The sequence below is a fragment of the Hyla sarda genome, chromosome 10, assembly GCF_029499605.1.
Source record: "Hyla sarda isolate aHylSar1 chromosome 10, aHylSar1.hap1, whole genome shotgun sequence".
Taxonomy (NCBI): domain Eukaryota; kingdom Metazoa; phylum Chordata; class Amphibia; order Anura; family Hylidae; genus Hyla; species Hyla sarda.
The window spans coordinates 14,948,876-14,967,810 of record NC_079198.1 but is presented as its reverse complement, the minus strand read 5'-3'; the positions used below and the strand labels follow the sequence as shown (position 1 = coordinate 14,967,810).

Sequence of the window (18,935 nt, the reverse complement as noted above, 5' to 3'; positions counted from 1 at the left end):
AAACGCTGAGCAGCGGAGTACTCCTTTAAACCAGGCACAATGCTAAGACTGATGGAAGAAAACTAGATCACTGCATTATGGTAGTTCCACAAAGCTCAGGGACTCTGCTAGAATCTAAAAAGATCTGAGTCACAAGCTCCAAGGTATTTTTTACCCCACCCGAAAAAAGAAAAAAACTCTGGCATTTTTGTGCTGAATAAAAGCTTCATTTTTGCCTAAGGAGGTGCTGCTGTTTTGCTATATATATATATATATATATATATATATATATATATATATATATATATATTCTATTGAGGACTTGCAAATTTGATTTTGTAACTTTTTTTTTTTATATATTTATACATATACAGTGATCCCTCAACGTACAATGGCCTCAACATACAATAGTTTTTACATACAATGGTCTTTTCTGGACCATTGTAACTTGAAACCTGACTCTGCATACAATGTACAGACAGTCCAGATCTGTGAAATGTGTCAATAGCTGGAAGAACTGACCAATCAGAATGGGCATTTACTGGTAAAACAACTGTATTCCTGAAGCGTATGCACTGACTGGTGTCTGGTAGCACCCCCTACACTACAGGGAGGTATTACATGTTCTGTACTCTTTACCTGTCCCAGGGTTAGTTGCTCCTTTTGGACACCAGGTGAGGGCGGCTCCATTACTTTTTAGGACACTGGGGTAGATTTATGAAAACCTATCCAGAGGAAAAGTTGCTGAGTTGCCCATAGCAACCAATCAGCTTCTTTAATTTTTAACAAGTCCTGTGAAAAATGAAAGTAGTCATCTGGTTGCTATGGGCAACTCAGCAGCTTTTCCTCTGGACCGGTTTTGATGAATATTCCCCACTGTGTGTACAGTAAACCCACGCCCCGACATACGATGGCCCCGACATATGATCAAATCGACATACGATGCTTTTATAGGTCGGGCCCATCGCATTAACTGCTATCCGACAGCGCAAAATGCTTAAGCTGCTGTCGGATAGCAGTTTAAGCATCCCGGACAGGTTCACTTACCTATCCTCGCTGCTCCGGGTCCACTTCGTGATCCTCCGGGGTCTTCTGCATCGTCTCCAGGGTCCGGGCCTCGCTTTCCGGCATCGTTATTACGTCCTGCGCACGCCGTCCCGGCGCAGCAACGTAATAATGTCACCAGAAAGCGAGGCCCGGACACCGGAGAAGATGCGGAAGAAGCCGGAGGATCACAAAGAAGATGCCGGAGCAGGGGGACAGCATCGTGAGCCCCTGGGACAGCATCGGGAGCGGTGAGGACGCGGTCCGGAGCGTCCGGGACAGGTGAGTATTAAAGGCACTTTTTACATTGCACAAATCCCTCAACATACGATGGATTCGACAAACGATGCGATGGGTCGTATGGAACGAATTACCATCGTATGTTGAGGGACCACTGTACTGTACAGGACCCTGAAGAAGCTCCTGTCCTCTACATAGACAGTGATTACAGCTCCCAGCAGATCTTTATTACTTTTATATGTAAGGATTTGCTTTATCTCTATTTGTTATCTACTTAATTATCTTTAATCCTCATTTTTTCCTAGTTTTTTATGACATTTTGGTGGCTTCAGAACCAATTACCAGGTTTCCATAGTTATGGTCTCAACATACAATGGTCGTCCTGGAACCAACGAATATTGTAACTTGAGGGACCACTGTAATATAGTATTACACTTTATGAATTTATATTGATTTTTAATAATATTATGAATTAAAGGTTTTATGTTTAACATGGGATTGAGTATAATATGACTGCACTCATGAATGTGTTTTTTCTTATTGTCTGAATTTTTCTTAAAGAAGGAGCAAAAACGTCAGAGTCCATTATCAGCACTTATCACTATGGGTGAGTGTATGGAAATATAATTGTAAACGTTGTTACATAGTGGGGCTTTGTGATTGGCTCCCGCCTCACTTGCTAGTAAATCTGTCATGTGTTGGAGGTAGAGGAGCAGAAGCAGGCCAGTCCTTGAGCTGGCATTAGGGCACAGTATCTTACATGTAGTAATGATGTCCCCATACAGAAATAATGCCCTCTTTTCCCCAAAAAGTAATAGGGCCCTTTGTGATATAGTTATTGTGCCCAATACAGTAATAATGCCCTCCTATGCTCCCGTACAGTAATAGCGCACCATGTGGTTCCATATAGTAATAATGCCCCTTTTGCCACCATTGAGTTATGCCTCCTTTTTCCCCCTTACAGTAATAATGCCCCTTCGGACTGAATTTAGTTAGAATTCTCAACAAGTCCTGATTCCTATGATGAATGAAGCTGCCAACTCTCTTTAGGCCTGCAGCCTGTGAGCCAAAGGGAAAACTCACAAAAAGCATGTAAACTTCACCAGCAGAATAGTGAGTGCAGGTCTGGAGTATTATGCAGGATATAACTCGGGATCAGTACAGGATAAGTAATGTAATGTATGTACACAGTGACCTCACCAGCAGAATAGTGAGTACAGCTCTGGAGTATAATACAGGATATAACTCAGGATCAGTACAGGATAAGTAATGTAATGTATGTACACAGTGACCTCACCAGCAGAATAGTGAGTACAGCTCTGGAGTATAATACAGGGTATAAATCGAGATTTTCCTAGCTAATGTGACGGAAAATGTTAGTTATATGAAGACAGGAGGCGAGTATCTTGCATTAAATCTTTCTTTTTAATCCCCCATAGCAGAATTTTTAAAACCATTTTTTAAACATATATTAACCCCTTAAGGACTCAGCCCATTTTGGCCTTAAGGACTCAGACAATTTAATTTTTACGTTTTCATTTTTTCCTCCTCGCCTTCTAAAAATCATAACTCTTTTATATTTTCATCCACAGACTAGTATGAGGGCTTGTTTTTTGCGCGACCAGTTGTCCTTTGTAATGACATCACTCATTATATCATAAAATGTATGGCGCAACCAAAAAACACTATTTTTGTGGGGAAATTAAAACGAAAAACGCAATTTTGCTAATTTTGGAAGGTTTTGTTTTCACGCCGTACAATTTCTGGTAAAAATGACATGTGTTCTTTATTCTGGGGGTCAATACAATTAAAATGATACCCATTATTATATACTTTTATATTATTGTTGCGCTTAAAAAAAATCACAAACTTTTTAACCAAATTAGTACGTTTATAATCCCTTTATTTTGATGACCTATAACTTTTTTATTTTTCCGTATAAGCGGCGGTATGGGGGCTCATTTTTTGCGCCATGATCTGTACTTTTTTTTGATACCACATTTGCATATAAAAAACTTTTAATACATTTTTTATAATTTTTTTTTTTAATAAAATGTATTAAAAAAGTAGGAATTTTGGACTTTTTAAATTTTTTTTCCTTCACGCCGTTCACCGTACGGCATCATTAACATTTTATTTTAATAGTTCGGACATTTACGCACGCGGCGATACCAAATATGTCTATAAAAAATGTTTTTTACGCTTTTTGGGGGTAAAATAGGAAAAAACTGACGTTTTACTTTTTTATTGGGGGAGGGGATTTTTCACTTTTTTTTTACTTTTACTTTTACATTTTTTTACATTTTTTTTTACACTTGAATAGTCCCCATAGGGGACTATTCATAGCAATACCATGATTGCTAATACTGATCTGTTCTATGTATAGGACATAAAACAGATCAGTATTATCGGTCATCTCCTGCTCTGGTCTGCTCGATCACAGACCAGAGCAGGAGACGCCGGGAGCCGCACGGAGGAAGGAGAGGGGACCTCCGTGCAGCATTATGAATGATCGGATCCCCGCAGCAGCGCTGCGGGCGATCCGATCGTTCATTTTAATCGCGAACTGCCGCAGATGCCGGGATCTGTATTGATCCCGGCACCTGAGGGGTTAATGGCGGACGCCCGCGAGATCGCGGGCGTCGTCCATTGCCGGCGGGTCCCTGGCTGCGATCAGCAGCCGGGATCAGCCGCGCATGACACGGGCATCGCTCCGATGCCCGCGGTTATGCTTAGGGTGTAAATGTACGTCCTGGTGCGTTAAGTACCACCTTACCAGGACGTACATTTACGTCCTGCGTCCTTAAGGGGTTAAAGAGAAAATCTTCAAAACTACAACTCCCAGTAGCCCCTTGGACTTTCTTCACCCCTCCTAGCCCGGCTGGCTCATGTATAAAGGGCTGTCTGGGACACCTCCTCCTCTTTCTTTATGCAGCTTTCAATACAGCAGACTCCATCATGAAGTACAGGAACCGCCTCAAGTTGATGTTTCTCGATAACAACATGGTCAACAGGACCGCATCCACCTGAACGAACAGGAACAAAACCTGATGAACAACAGGGCAGGAACGTATCAGCCTCCCTTAAGAAGACGCAAATATTCCTTTTCAATAACCTGAAAAGAGAAAAAGGATACCATGACAGGGTTGGGTCGGGAAGGAAGATACTCGCCTCCTGTCTTCATATAACATTTTCTGTCACATTGATATATACATCGAGATTTTCCTAGCTAGACAGGAGGCTCATATCTTGCAAGTTCAAAGCTAAACAAGATAATGCCTAAACACGAAAATTACAAAACAGACATGGAGACATGCTCTTCCGGAGGAAAATAAAACTGACGGAAAGTTGTCTGGGACGACCAGCCAGCGGTCAGCAGTAGATCCGACAGGGAACCACCTCACACAACAACCTTCGTAGCCATAGCCCCTCTAGAAGAGTGGGCGCCAAACAAGGATACATCAATCCCTGCCATCTCCATGGCTAAATGTACCCAACGAGCTAAGGTAGCCGAGGAGACCGGGAGATGAGGTTTGACATAAGAGATGAGTAATTGGGTATGGTTAGGAGAACGGAGAGGTGCTGTTCGAGTCTCATATTCTTGGAGACAGCGGACAACGCAGAGCCGGAAAGAACGGATAAAAGATGAACTGGAGACCCGTCTTGGTCCTGCGCACAACCGAAAACTGAACACCACCAGGCAAAAATTTTCGCCGGGAAACATCCAAAGCTCGTACATCCGATGCTCTTTTTATTGAGACCAGACATAAGAGGACGGTCAGCTTAATAGAAAGGACCTTCAAGGAAAGATCATTATTAGCTTCCCATGAAGAAAACATATCCAGCACGCGGGAAACATCCCACGTAGCTTGTTACTTAGGCCGAGGGGGATGCTTAAATTTTATTCCGCGCAAGAGTCTGCACACTAAAGGATGCTTGCCTACTGGCAAGGAGTCCACAGGATAGTGGTATGCAGAAATGGCAGATCTATCAACATTTATAGAGCAATAAGATTTGCCCGAATCAAATGTAGCAGCTAAGTAGTTAACCACTATCTGCACAGGTGCCTGAACGGGATTAATCTCCTGTTAATCACACCGACGAACCCAGAGTCCCCAGGCAGATTGATACGCCAATCTAGTCCCTGGGGCAAAGGCCAGGGCGAGGAGATCTCTAGCCGATCTAGAAAGGTTATTACCTGATTCCGGCACCCCGAAACCAGCCAAGCAAGGAGAGGCAGGTTGCCCTCCAGAACTAGAGGGTGAAGACTCCTGCTCGGATTCGGGAGTATGTGAGGCAGAGGGGGTAATAACCTGGGAAAATCTATCGTCATCCCCAACAGCAGGGGGAAACCACGGTTGAGTCGGCCACCATGGGGTGATCAACACCACCGTCGCCCTCTGCATCAATATCTGGAGAAGAACTCTGGGGATCATTGGGAAGGGGGAAACGCATAATGCGTCCCTTCCGGCCACCGTTGGCAGAAAGCGTCCACTGCCGACGCTTCGGGGTCCGGCCTCCAACTGTAGAACCGAGGTAATTGTCGGTTGAGACGAGACGCAAAAAGATCCGTATGTAACGGACCCCCAAAGGTCTCGCAGCGTTAGAAAAACTGACCGATCCAGCGTCCAGTCGCTGGAGTCGACCAAATAACGGGAGTTCCAGTCTGCCACGGAGTTGGACACTCCTGGAATATATTCCGCAATAGGAATAAGGTCTTGGGACAGACAGAAATGCCAGAAATCGGACGCTATGTCCGCCAATACTCTGGATCTCGAATCCCCCAAGGCGGTTGATATATTGCACCGCCGCTACGTTGTCCATGCGTAAAAGTACGCAACATTTGGACGTCTGTGATAGGAAGCTCCTGACAGCGAAGAACGTTGCCAAAGCGTTGATATGGAGAAGACACTCCTGACCATATCCCGTCTGTCGTGTCTTGTCCGCAACGGGCTCCCCAGCCCTGACGGCTCGCGTCTGATTCTATGATCACGTCCGGGCAAGAGTTGAACATGGCCTTGCCATTCCACTCCACAGCGTGACGGAGCCGCCAACGTAATTCCTCCACCGACTCCGGCGAAAGAGTTACTTCGTCCGCATAACGTAAACCCCGCCGAAGATGAAGGGTCTTGAGTCGTTGAAGGGCCCGATAATGAAGCGGGGCCAGAAAGATCGCTTGAATGGAAGCCGACAATAAGCCGACTATGCGAACGATCACCCTCAAGGATGCTTGACCCTTGCGTAAGACAGCCCTGATTTCTTTGCGAATCAGGGCCAGTTTGGCTTTGGGTAAAGCTCTTGCACTGCTTGTTTGTCTAAGAGCTCCTGGAGCTCCATGTCTATAAGGGATTTGTTGACTTCTGAGAAGCGAATAGGTTGGGGTGTAAACCTCATGTCCGGAAGAGACTGAAGTTCTATGTGATAACCCGCTACTGTGTTCAATATCCACGCGTCTGCCGTAATCATGGACCAGACGCGGGTAAAATGTTTCAGCCTGCCCCCCACATAGGTGTGTGGAAGATGTGGAGAATCTGTACTCACCAGTGGATGGCCTAGAACGTGGGTAACCTCTACCGCCTCGTCCTCTCCAGGGCCGACCTCGGGGTGGAAAGAAGGGGGTGGGTTGCGCTACTGGCATGCTATATTGTTGTGGAGGCGGCACATAGGGCTGAGCGAGAGGTCTAGCATAGGGCCTGTAATAATTGCCTCGGCTGGCAGAACGACCTCTTCCTCTTCTGGCCTTGTTAAAAACCTTGCCACTGGATTTCTTAAGCGAATTTTGTGCTTTGTCAAGTCCCGTGAATAAACCGACAAATGTATTAATATTTTTGAGGAGGTCCTCCCCAAAGAGAAGGCCTTCCGCTGAGGGGCCGGGTTCATTTTCGGCCACTTGAGAAAGCTGGGGTTCCAGCTTCATTAGGATGGATCTCCTGGGTTTGATGGAACAGGTGGTGTTCGCTGTTCCCAACATGCAGATTGCACGTTGTGTCCATCCTCTTAGCTGGGTCAAATCCACAGGTTCACCAGAGGAAGCTGCTTGCCCAGAGATATTTAGGCTTTTTGTAAGTGGACCCAATAGGCCCAAAATCCTATCTTTGATGGCCTTGAACGACCTTTCAATCCCTTTTTTAGGGTATTTTCCAGATCTGGCTAGATACTTCATAAGGATATGATCTACTTCCGGAGTATTGGCTACTTTCTTGGCCATAAACGGTCTTGGGCATTCTGCCCTCAGTTTATTTCGATTAACTCTATCAAGGTTTCATCGGATCCAGTACTCTATGTAGTTAGCCACTTGGGGCAAGGGAGCCCAATCCCGTGTTTAATGGCCTCTGGATGAAAAAAAGGGTTGCCCCAATGTATCCAGGATGGCTGGTACACCCGGATCGCTGGATGAGAAATCCGCCAGTAAACCCGCATCGTTCTCAGAGCCAGAATCTGAGCCCTCCGGCACATCAGATTCTTCATCAGCCGACTACTCCTCAGATGTAACAAAGAAGTCAGGCTTGGCTCGCCTGCCGGCCTTATGCCTCTTGGTGTACTCCCTGGGGGTCGGATAGGGTTATTCGTCATTGCGGGGCGACAGGCCATGGTGGTCTCTGTCTCATGCATTAATTGGTCTTCCCCTGCCGGGGAGTCGTAGGTTACAGTATGTTTTCTCTTGTAGAGTGCTTTGCCTTTCTTGGCAGCACCTGTAGTAACCGTAAAAGGCGATACAGAAGGTGCAGCGGCCGTCTCCAGAGCTGCCTGGACCGACTTAGTGATGAGGTCCTTTATTTGAGCTGCAGATAGGGACTGTGAAGTCTCAGGGAGCATATCTTGCCCCATACCTGTTTGGGAGGATTCTCCAGCCATCATAAATCAAGTTAGTAGTACTATTAAAATATATTCTAGGTGGCCACAAGGCAACAGGTAAACCTGTAAAAGCAGGGATGGACAATCTCTAAATAATACACCCTTTATGTCAGAGGCTTCTGGCTAGCTACCCCTAAGGGTGACCAATAATAGAGGGTAACTACCAAAGTGATGTAAGGTATTACACCAGAGCAGGGTATACCTCAATAGGGTAACAATGGTACCTGAGGTGTTAAGGCACAAGTAAATTCACACAGTATGGCACACCCGACGCTATTCCCCTCACCGCTCGCCCGGAATGGCGAGAGGGAGAGGAGGAACTGCTAATGCACAACGCTCAGGGCCGTAATCACGCGAGATTACGGCCGAGAGCGCAGTGATAGGCCAGCCGCACGGCAAGCCGTGCAGTGACTGGCTGAAGGGGGGAAAAAAAAGGTCACGCCTCGAACGAGGAGACCACGCCCCTTACATATTCCCCACGCGCGGAGGTTCGCGGCGGGAAGAAAAGACACCGCCTCACTAACTAAGATGGCGCCTGTAAGTAAACTACCAAGGAGGGGGAGGGGAAAAACTGAGGAAACCTCAGCGGTGAATCCCTAACCCCTCCAACCGTGATCCGGAGACCGCGGTATTCAGCTGAATACACACGAACCAGATATGCAGTTAAAGATGAAGAGATAATATGTAGAGAAGGAAATAGAAATGTACAGAAAAGTAAGAAAACAGTTCTGTAAGATAAGAGCTAGAGTTGAAAATAGGATATATAGAAGATAAGAGCTATAGAAGATATAAGACAATAAAATATAGGTATACACATATAATGAAGACAATGTACAATAATCACTTAACTGACTGTCTGCCATGAGCAGAAAGAGAAGGAGGTGTCCCAGACTGCCCTTTATATATGAGCCAGCCGGGCTAGGAGGGGTGAAGAGAGTCCAAGGGGCTGCTGGGAGTTGTAGTTTTGAAGATATTTTTTTTCTTTCTTTAATATATGTTTAAAAAATGGTTTTAAAAATTCTGCTATGGGCATTAAAAAAAGATTTAATGCAAGATATGAGCCTCCTGTCTGATATATAACTCGGGATCAGTACAGGATAAGTAATGTAATGTATGTACGCAGTGACCTCACCAGCAGAATAGTGAGTACAGCTCTGGAGTATAATACAGGATATAACTCAGGATCAGTACAGGATAAGTAATGTAATGTATGTACACAGTGACCTCACCAGCAGAATAGTGAGTACAGCTCTGGAGTATAATACAGGATATAACTCAGGATCAGTACAGGATAAGTAATGTAATGTATGTACACAGTGACCTCACCAGCAGAATAGTGAGTACAGCTCTGGAGTATAATACAGGATATAACTCAGGATCAGTACAGGATAAGTAATGTAATGTATGTACACAGTGACCTCACCAGCAGAATAGTGAGGGCAGCTCAAAGATAGTCTTCAAAGTGTACTTAATTGAGATAGTAGTGGCTAGTAATAGTAGTAAAAATGAAATACAGTAAAATTATAAGAGATAGAGATTAGACATAAAATGTATAATCTTTAGTGTTATGTATATGAAAAGACAGTCCTTACAGTATGGCCAGTATAGTAAAATTAAGGGTAATTACCTGTAATTTTATTATCGTTAATAATCCTTCATCTATATATACATAAAACTCAATGAGTGTGTTTGTATGCTTCAGCATCACTTCCAAAGGCTAAAGATATCTGATACTTGTCTTTGTTTGTACCCCATAATTGTAAGCGCTGCAGAATCTGTAGGCGCTATATAAATAAATAAAATAAACATGAAACTTGGCACACATGTTACTTATATGTCAACAACAAACATAGGATAGGTAATTTAACCCTTACTCACCCCCATTTGCTAGAGTCAGGGTTTTGATTTAAAGTCCCATACAAGTCTGTGGGAAATATGTTCCAGCATAACTTTTCAACAGCTGGAGATATTTCGATAATACTTGGTCACAGGTTACTTATGTCCACTAAAAATATAGGATAGTCAATTTAACCCTAACCTACCCTCATTTGCGAGGGTTGGAGTTTTTGTTTAAAGTTCAATGCAAGTCTGAGAAATGTGTGCTCCAGCATAACTTCCGTACGGCTGGAGATATTTTGATAATACTTATAAAATATATATATTTTATATAAAATATACACCTATATATAAATACATATACACATATAAAATATACACATTTTATATATTTTATACATATAAATAAATATACATATATTTTATATACTTATAAAATATGTCATATAAAATATATAATAGTTAAATTAACCCCTAACCTACCCCCATATATGAAGGATGGGGTTTTTGTTTCAAGTCCCCTGCAAGTATATAGGACTTCTGGTGCCTTATTCCACAAGCTCTGCATCTCCTGGTGAATGCAAGCCACACCCTCCCCGCATTCCATGCCCCATCTTGCAAAGACACGCCCACCCTTTAAGCCACACCTCTTTTATTTTCAGTTTACAATATCTTTACCACAGCGCAGCCCCACCTGAGGACAGGATATGAGGATTATAAATGAGGATTATAAATGAGGATTAGAAATGGGGACGGGATAGGGGGACGGGATAGGGGGACGGGATAGGGGGACGGGATAGGGGGACAGGATAGGAGGTCGAAATATGAGCAGCGGATTTGGGGTCGGGATATGAGGCGGGGATAAGGGGTTAGGATTTAAAGATGGGATGTGAGGACAAAAGCTTCCTCCTGTTGTTGCTTTTCCTTCCGCACAAGGATAAGATAGGAAAACCCGGGCATCGCTGGGTACTCAGCTAGTTATATTATACAAGGCATATCATGAGGACCGTATTTTCGTATTTTTCGCGCCACACCCCTAGCCCTTAATTTCCTGGTTGAACTTGATGGACATATGTCTTTTTTCGACCGTACTAACTATATACAGAATATTATAGATTTTACCTCTGATTTTTATCTTTTCTATAATTTTATTGCCAAACCCCATAATTTTCTCGATGTGTGCCAAAGAAAAAACCCCAGTTGGTTTTAAATATATAAAAAGCTACATCATCAGTAAATCTGGGCCATTTTCTAATTGGGAACCACTATGGGCACCATCACGACACCCTGTAAAGAAAGTCACTCGACATTGTTAAGGTTGTCATCCACACATGGCTGCCTTTTCCAAAAACGATGTCACATCTTCTCACATGTGGTGTGTGTGGTGCTTTAGTTCAGCCTCATTCATGTCAATGAAGCTAAGCTAAAATCCAGACACAACTGTTGTAGCTGTTTTAGCTATGTTCTTCTGATCATTAACAACCTCTTTGACTATGTAAAAGACTAACTTTATATTTACTGTTAAAAGTAAAGTAACATTATATAATTTCTAATTTGTAGACTTTCCAATAATGGATCAACCAGTATGCCTAATAGAGAACCATGAGGATGGAACAATCCAACTTAATAAGGAGGCCCTGGATATCTTATCCCACTTTACTCAGAAGGTGGTTGTGGTGTCCATAGTTGGAAAATACCGTACTGGGAAGTCTTATCTAATGAACAAACTGGCGAGAAGTAAAAATGGTGAGAGGTGTAAATGCATTGTAGAGGACCAATAATAATAATTCAGAGGTGGATCCTAATTTTATGCACTGTTGAATATTGCTATGCAAAAATGTCAATGGGTGCTTATCAGAGTCACTGTTCTGGCTTGGGGGAGATCATGTAGGACCCCGCTTTGACCATGACATGTAAATAATTTATGATTATATTGGGGAACTCTGTATTTTAAAAATGTTGTCCTGTTTGGGCAATGATCTGCCAGATGGAGAATACCTTAAAGGGGTATTCCAGGGAAAAACTTTTTTTATTAATTTTTTTTATATGAACTGGCTCCAGAAAGTTAAACAGATTTGTAAATCAAAAACAAAGATAAGCATGCACTCACCGCCGGTAAGCTGCTACGAGCTCCGAGTCCGGGATCACCACGGCATAGATGTAGACGCTAAGGGGCGCTCAGAGGCTACGTCTGCTGTTTCGGACGTAGGAACGGAAGAAGGACGTTCCTACATCCGAATTTCGGATGTAGGAACGTCCTTCTTCCGTTCCTACGTCCGAAACAGCAGACGTAGCCTCTGAGCGCCCCTTAGCGTCTACATCTATGCCGTGGTGATCCCGGACTCGGAGCTCGTAGCAGCTTACCGGCGGTGAGTGCATGCTTATCTTTGTTTTTGCATATATTGATACTTTACCTTGTGCGTGCACCCCGTGCTGCTTACATATAGAAGCGAGTCCGGACGCTCCTAGCGGTTACCTCGTCGTATTGTATGTTTGCTTTTTCCACCTAATTTGTTTGCTACCTGGTGTGCTCTCTCCTTCTTGGATTTTCTATGGAGATTTGTAAATCACTTCTATTAAAAAAAATCTTAATCCTTCCAATAATTATCAGCTGCTGAAGTTGAGTTCTTTTCTGTCTGGCAACAGTGCTCTCTGCTGACATCTCTGCTTGTCTCGGGAACTGCAGAGTAGAAGAGGTTTGCTATGGGGATTTGCTTCTAAACTGGGCGTTTCCCGAGACAGGTGTCATCAGAGAGCACTTAGACAGAAAAGAACAACTCAACTTCAGCAGCTCATAAGTACTGAAACGATTAAGATTTTTTTATAGAAGTAATTTACAAATTTGGTTAACTTTCTGAAGCCAGTTGATAAGTTTTTTTTTTTTTCCCTGGATAACGGATTTAAAGAAAAGCTGATTGTAATGTACAATGCTCATTGGATAGAACAGAACTCCTAAAGACAGTGCAGCAATAAAGGAGTTATCTACCATTATTGGCACCAGTCTTCCTCGCTTGCTGCGCTATCATCCGTCACATTGTCATCACTTCTGTTCATAATGGAAACTGCATTCTCTCTTCTTGCACAGCTCATTCTTATTATCTACAGTTTATCTGTCTGTCCATACAGGCTTTTCCTTGGGGTCAACAGTCCAGTCCATGACTAAAGGTATCTGGATGTGGTGTGTTCCTCACCCTTTGAAAACTGATCTCACGCTAGTGCTGTTGGATACAGAAGGACTGGGCGATGTGGAGAAGGTCAGTGGAAATCGAATTCATAGAGAATGGGAATTGCCCTCTTCAAAAATAGAGTGGATTCTCATATCTTTTGTTAAATCATCCTGTCTATATTTACTGTTAAACTTTTTAATGGCCCAAATCACACCGTCAATTGGGCTGTTCAGCCAATGAGGGCCTGAGGATGTTAAGCCAGTCATAGTCAAGCTTGGCATCCCATACTTTATGCCGGGGGCTACTTAGATCAGGCTTAGATAGGGTGATCACTGACACCAGTAGCTCCTGATTTATTGTTTGGATTTCTAGTACCTTGACCTTGAGTTTTTCTTATTAACCTATTTCTGCTTCTGATTTGGACCTTGACAAGCCCCTCCTGGACTGACATTTCTATTTTTCCTTGGCCATTCCTTTGTCTTCCATTTCTGTCCCTTGTCCTCGTTCCTCTCACAAGCTTAAAGGGGTACTCCGCTGCTCAGCGTTTGGAACAAACTGTTCCGAACGCTGGGGCTGGGAGCTCGTAACGTCATAGCCCCGCCCCCATGATGTCACACCCCACCCCCTCAATGCAAGCCTATGGGAGGGGGCATGACGGCCTTCATGCCCCCTCCCACAGACTTGCATTGAGAGTGTGGGGCGTGACTTCATGAGGGGATGGGGCTATGACGTCACAAGCTCCCGATGCCAGCTCCAGCGTTCGGAACAGTTTGTTCCAAACGCTGAGCAGCGGAGTACCCCTTTAAGAATGGACTGCCTTCGTAGTTGGGGTCGCCCTCATCAGGGCAGGTGCTCAAGAGGCAGGGTAAGACGTTGATGGAAAAACTGTGCCGAAATCCTACAAAAATGGGGTGTTTAGAGCAACACCTTCTGTGTCCTGACGGCTCACATACAGGAATCATAGCAGACTATGGGGATAAACCAGCTTGATTCTAATAAACAGATGTGTTTCCAGGGTATACTCCCCTCTTCATCAGGTCGGTAGTAAAATTGCTACAATTTTTTAGCACTTCTGTCCCTTTCTGACCCTTTGTCGAATATTGTTTGGAAACCTTGGGCTGGTGAAAAACTCATCCCAGCCAGGTGGGTGTACATTCCAAGTTCTTGCTCAGTTTTTGTTTCCTTTTTTTTTTCACCCAAGGGTGAGAGGTTGGGAAGAGTTATGGCTTTGCTTTCCCCCAAATAATTGCAGCCTGTCTAAAAGAAGAAACACTAAAAACTTTATTGTGTTTCAGGGAAACAGCGAGAATGATTCCTGGATCTTCGCCCTTGCCGTTCTTCTGAGCAGCACCCTGGTATTTAACAGTATGGGGACAATTGACCAGCAGGCAATGGAGCAACTCCAGTATCCTTTACATGAATTCTATGGGGTTATATCGTATTAAAAGTATCTAGTACACTAAAGACCAAAACGTGTGAAAGTAATATGCTAGTGCTGTAAGTTTCATAGGAGATAAGTGGAGTAGTGATGATACCTTAATTGGCTAATTGAGAGGATATAGATTACAAGCTTTCAAGATCTAATAGGTCCCTTCAGTTTAACAAACTGTTTGCGGGCTTTAAGGAGCAGTAGAAAAAAAAAGCAAGCACGTCGGATAAAAACTATGAAAATTTTTTAATTAAATCTTCCATTAAAAACCTTGATGGTGGCAGAAACACATGGACAATTCAAAAAAATATACAAAAAAGCACATGTAGAAAGTCCCAACAAAATGGCTGACGTGTTTCAGGTTGACTGACCTTTACTCATAGCAAGGGCTTTCTTGTGCTTCATCTTGAGATCATTCCTTCTGGGACGTTAGCCATTCAGACCAATTAGATGCAGTGTGTGGCACTTTTCCTTTTTAATTAGAAAAAAAAAAGTTACATTCTATTTTAACTTTGCGGTATTGAGTGCAGAATGATGAGAAAAATGTGATTTAAAAAAAGCACAAGGTCGCAGCATAACAAATTGTGAAAAAAGTAAAAGGGTCTGAAGGCTTTCTCGACTGTATTGTACGGGGCTTTCTATGTAGAGACATTGTTGAAGCTGCTTTTTGTTCTGGATAACTCTATGGAAACGTGGTAATTGGTTCTGAAGCCCCAAAAATAAGAAAAAGTGAAGATTGAACAAAAATAAGTAGATAACTAATATAAAGAGAGTCCTTATTTATAAAAGTAAGAAAGATCTGCTGGGAGCTGTAATCACTGTCTTTGTAGAGGACAGTAGCTTCTTCAGGGTCCTGTACAGTACACAGTGTCCTAAAAAGTAAAATCTATGATCTTTCTTATACATTTTTGTGAGTATTTTTGTTGTTGGCCACAACGTACACTTAAAAAAAATAAAAAATAAAAAATTCCCTCTCCTTGAGTCTATCACAGAGAAACTATTTAGAGTCATTTTCAGTCTTTCTTTAATTTCACTCCAGAGTCATCTCTGTGTTATGTTTGACAAAGGGAGAGCAAAGATTTTTCTGGTAATTCCTCAATTTATCATAGTTATGTCACAGAACTTACAGAGAAAATTAAAGTAAAATCAGCTGAGCAGGAGAACGACATGGATGATGATTCTTCAGAGTTCAAGAGGACTTTCCCATCATTTATATGGTGTGTCCGAGATTTTAATCTACAGCTGAACCTGGATGGTCGGGATATCACTGAAGATGAGTATCTGAACAATGCCTTGAAGCTAAAGCCAGGTATACATGTTATATACAGCTAGGTTCTGTGTAATGTAATGTCGTATCATAAGCAGATTATAGGGAATGTGTCATCAGAAAATAACTTATTGTTTAAACCGTTAGTGTAACTTCTATAAACTTTAGACATGTCATCCAGACATGCCCGGCCAACTAGAGGTCCACAGTTTGGAGACCACTATAGTTATGTCCCTAAACTTAATTGTTCATTCTGTGCATGAAAGTGCAGATGTCAACTCCTATGATTCATTCTTAGGCCTGAATAAAGCTTCATACACATACAACCTACCCCGGGAGTGTATCCGCCACTACTTCCATTCACACAAGTGTTTTGTGTTTGATCGACCGGCATCTAAGACAGATCTTCAGAACCTGGATAATGTGCAGGAGTCTCAGCTGGAGCCTGACTTTGTCCAACAGACTAAAAAATTCTGTGAATACATTTATGACAAGAGTCCAGTTAAAACCCTATCAGGCGGGTACACGGTGACCGGGATGGGTAAGTCCACACTCTGTGGAATAATTTAACATTTCTCTATTTCTTCAAATGGTCTTATCCTCAAATTTTTTTTATTATTAGGCCTTGGGGATATTGCAGTCTCCTATGTAGAGTCAATTCGTAGCGGTTCCATTCCTTCACTAGAAAATGCAGTTCTTGCCCTGTCAAGAATTGAGAACACTCGAGCCATACAAGAGGCTTTAACTAAGTACGAAGAGATAATGAGTCAACATGTAAGAGAATTTCCTACTGAGACACATGAAGAGTTTCTAAACCTGGAAAGGGAAGCTCACTCGGAAGCATTAAAGATCTTTATAAAACTTTCCTTCAAGGATGAAAATCAAGAATACCAGTACAAGCTACTAGTGAGTAATGTTATATAAGGAATGTAGACTTCTATGCAGAGAAATGATTGGATCTCTTAGCCAGGGAGCGGAGCAAAATGCTGCCCCCTTCCCCCCCTCATGAGCGAGACCCAGTAGGATCAAAAACTTCCGACATGTCTGATCAACATGTAAAAACTTGTTTTTAAAGCAAAGTAACACTTTCATGTGGATAAATAAAGATAATCCATCTTGGTCGCAAAAACAAAGGGCAGAGTATAGAATATGTGATAGTCCTAAACTCAGTATCTGAGGAAAAGGATTTAGGGGTCATTATTTCAGAGGACTGAAAGGTAGGCAGAAAATGTCATAGAGCAGAGAAAATGCCAGCAGAATGCTTGGTGTATAGGGAGAGGTATTAGCAGTAGAAAGAGGGAAGTGCTCATGGGTGTATGGGCAGAGCTATTAGCAGTAGAGGGAAGTGCTCATGTTGCTGTACAGATCACTGATAAGGCCTGATTGGAGAAGGAAATAGATATGTATATATGTATCTGTGATTAGTGTTGCTCTCGAATTTTCGCAATTCGAATTTTATTCGCGAATATCGCATATTCGCGAATTCGCGAATATTCGCGAATATAGCGCTATATATTCGTAATTACGAATATTCGTTTTTTGTTTTTTTTTTCACAGTACACATCACAGTAATCATCCCTCTCTGCTTCCAGCTTATGTGGTGGAAGAAGGCTCTAATACTACTGTGTGAGACTGGTGTGCGAATCTTCGCATATACGAATTTTCGCATATACAAATTTTCGCATATGCGAATATTTCGCATATGCAAATTTCCCGCATATGCAAATTTTTGTACATACAAATTTTCGCATATGATAATTTTCGCATGCGTGAATATTCGCATATGCGAAAATAAAACGAGGCTATTACGAATATGCGAATATTCGTCCATATATTCGCGAATATTCGCGAATTCGAATATGGCCTATGCCGCTCAACACTATCTGTGATACATAACACTAGCGCTATGGGTGGAGTGTTACTATATGCCCGCTGCTGCTGATCCTATATGTGCGTGTCCCTGTATCCTGCACAGTGGGGTTTAAAACTGAATACATAAGTAAAATAGGTAGCGCTGCAAGTGACTTGCTTAAAGCTCAATGAGCAATAAATAGGTGGTAAAAATGAATGAATAAATATGCTGGTAAACAGTAAATGGTTAAAGTGCTGGTGTGTGTGGTACACGATAGTATAACGTTAGTATATCTGTGCTTGTATATCTATTCCATTTCCTTGTATGCTTGCGGTTTTTTTCATTACAACGTTGGTGTAGTTCCTCTGGGATCCTAAGAGATGAATGCGGTATGGTTGATGTGCAAGGGGTGGCGGGAGACTGCCCCGGCCGGTGGCATCTTTACCGTTCCGACCCTGACAAAAGAAATGCTCGTGCTTTCCTGGCGGTCAAGAGTGATGCCACTACAGGTACTGATGTTGCCCAAGGTCCTTCCAAATTTATTACTTACTGAGCTTTTAGCAAGTTCCTTGCAGCGCTACCTATTTTACTTATTTATTCAAGGATATAGATACATTGGAGAGAGTTCAGAGAAGATACTAAACTAGTACATGGATTCTCCTTTAAGCATACATGGGATAGACATAAGGCTATCCTTCATATAAGATAGGGCCAGGGACTATTCATAGTAATCCCAATATTGAATACTATGATCTACCATTTCACCATTTAGTTGCAGAATGAAGGTTGTGGTGGCCAATATGCCCTTTCTCCACGCTTTCACCAACTTCCATAGACTTCAGCAGAGATGGTTGTGCACATGCCATCTACCTGTTAGTCAGTTCTCAACTGGCAGAAATCCTATTTAGCTTGACAGGCTTATGTCATATCCCCTTTTCCAATTTCTTTCTTTAAATGGGCCCCGTCAGATCCAAAACCTTTTTATATGTTGTTACTGATGAAAATTAAAGACCTTTTGTAATATGGTTGTTTACAATTTTGTGAATAGTTAATAAAGAAAACTGCTCCTGAAAATCCCACCACTAGGGGTCCCCATACCTACTGTAGTACTAACCAGTCCTGCAGTAGCATCAGGCTTGTCCATGAGTCAAGGACAAAAGATGATTGATGGACAAGGCTGCATAAGCAGACAAGCCTCCTCCTACCACCCACCAATCACCTCCCACCACCACAAGCGAGGGACACACGCCCTTTGCCTGAGAGGAT

At 42.7% G+C, this 18,935-nt stretch overlaps 1 protein-coding gene across 4 annotated transcripts in view; it reads left to right on the top strand.

Annotated features, from left to right (window-relative positions):
* Positions 1-18,935, top strand: part of LOC130294601 (guanylate-binding protein 1-like) — a 35,047-nt gene that overhangs the window by 1,298 nt on the left and 14,814 nt on the right. Inside the window, exons 2-9 of one of the 4 annotated variants that reach the window (XM_056544689.1) lie at positions 1,825-1,870; positions 2,228-2,376; positions 11,515-11,700; positions 13,081-13,208; positions 14,417-14,526; positions 15,660-15,859; positions 16,116-16,358; positions 16,440-16,723. In XM_056544689.1, coding sequence (XP_056400664.1) covers positions 11,526-11,700; positions 13,081-13,208; positions 14,417-14,526; positions 15,660-15,859; positions 16,116-16,358; positions 16,440-16,723 — 1,140 coding nt within the window. In that variant the 5' untranslated portion in view covers positions 1,825-1,870; positions 2,228-2,376; positions 11,515-11,525. Of the gene's footprint in view, positions 1-1,824; positions 1,871-2,227; positions 2,377-8,613; positions 8,656-11,514; positions 11,701-13,080; positions 13,209-14,416; positions 14,527-15,659; positions 15,860-16,115; positions 16,359-16,439; positions 16,724-18,935 lie in introns of those variants that run through there. The other 3 variants (XM_056544688.1, XM_056544691.1, XM_056544690.1) reach the window with 3 other exon arrangements.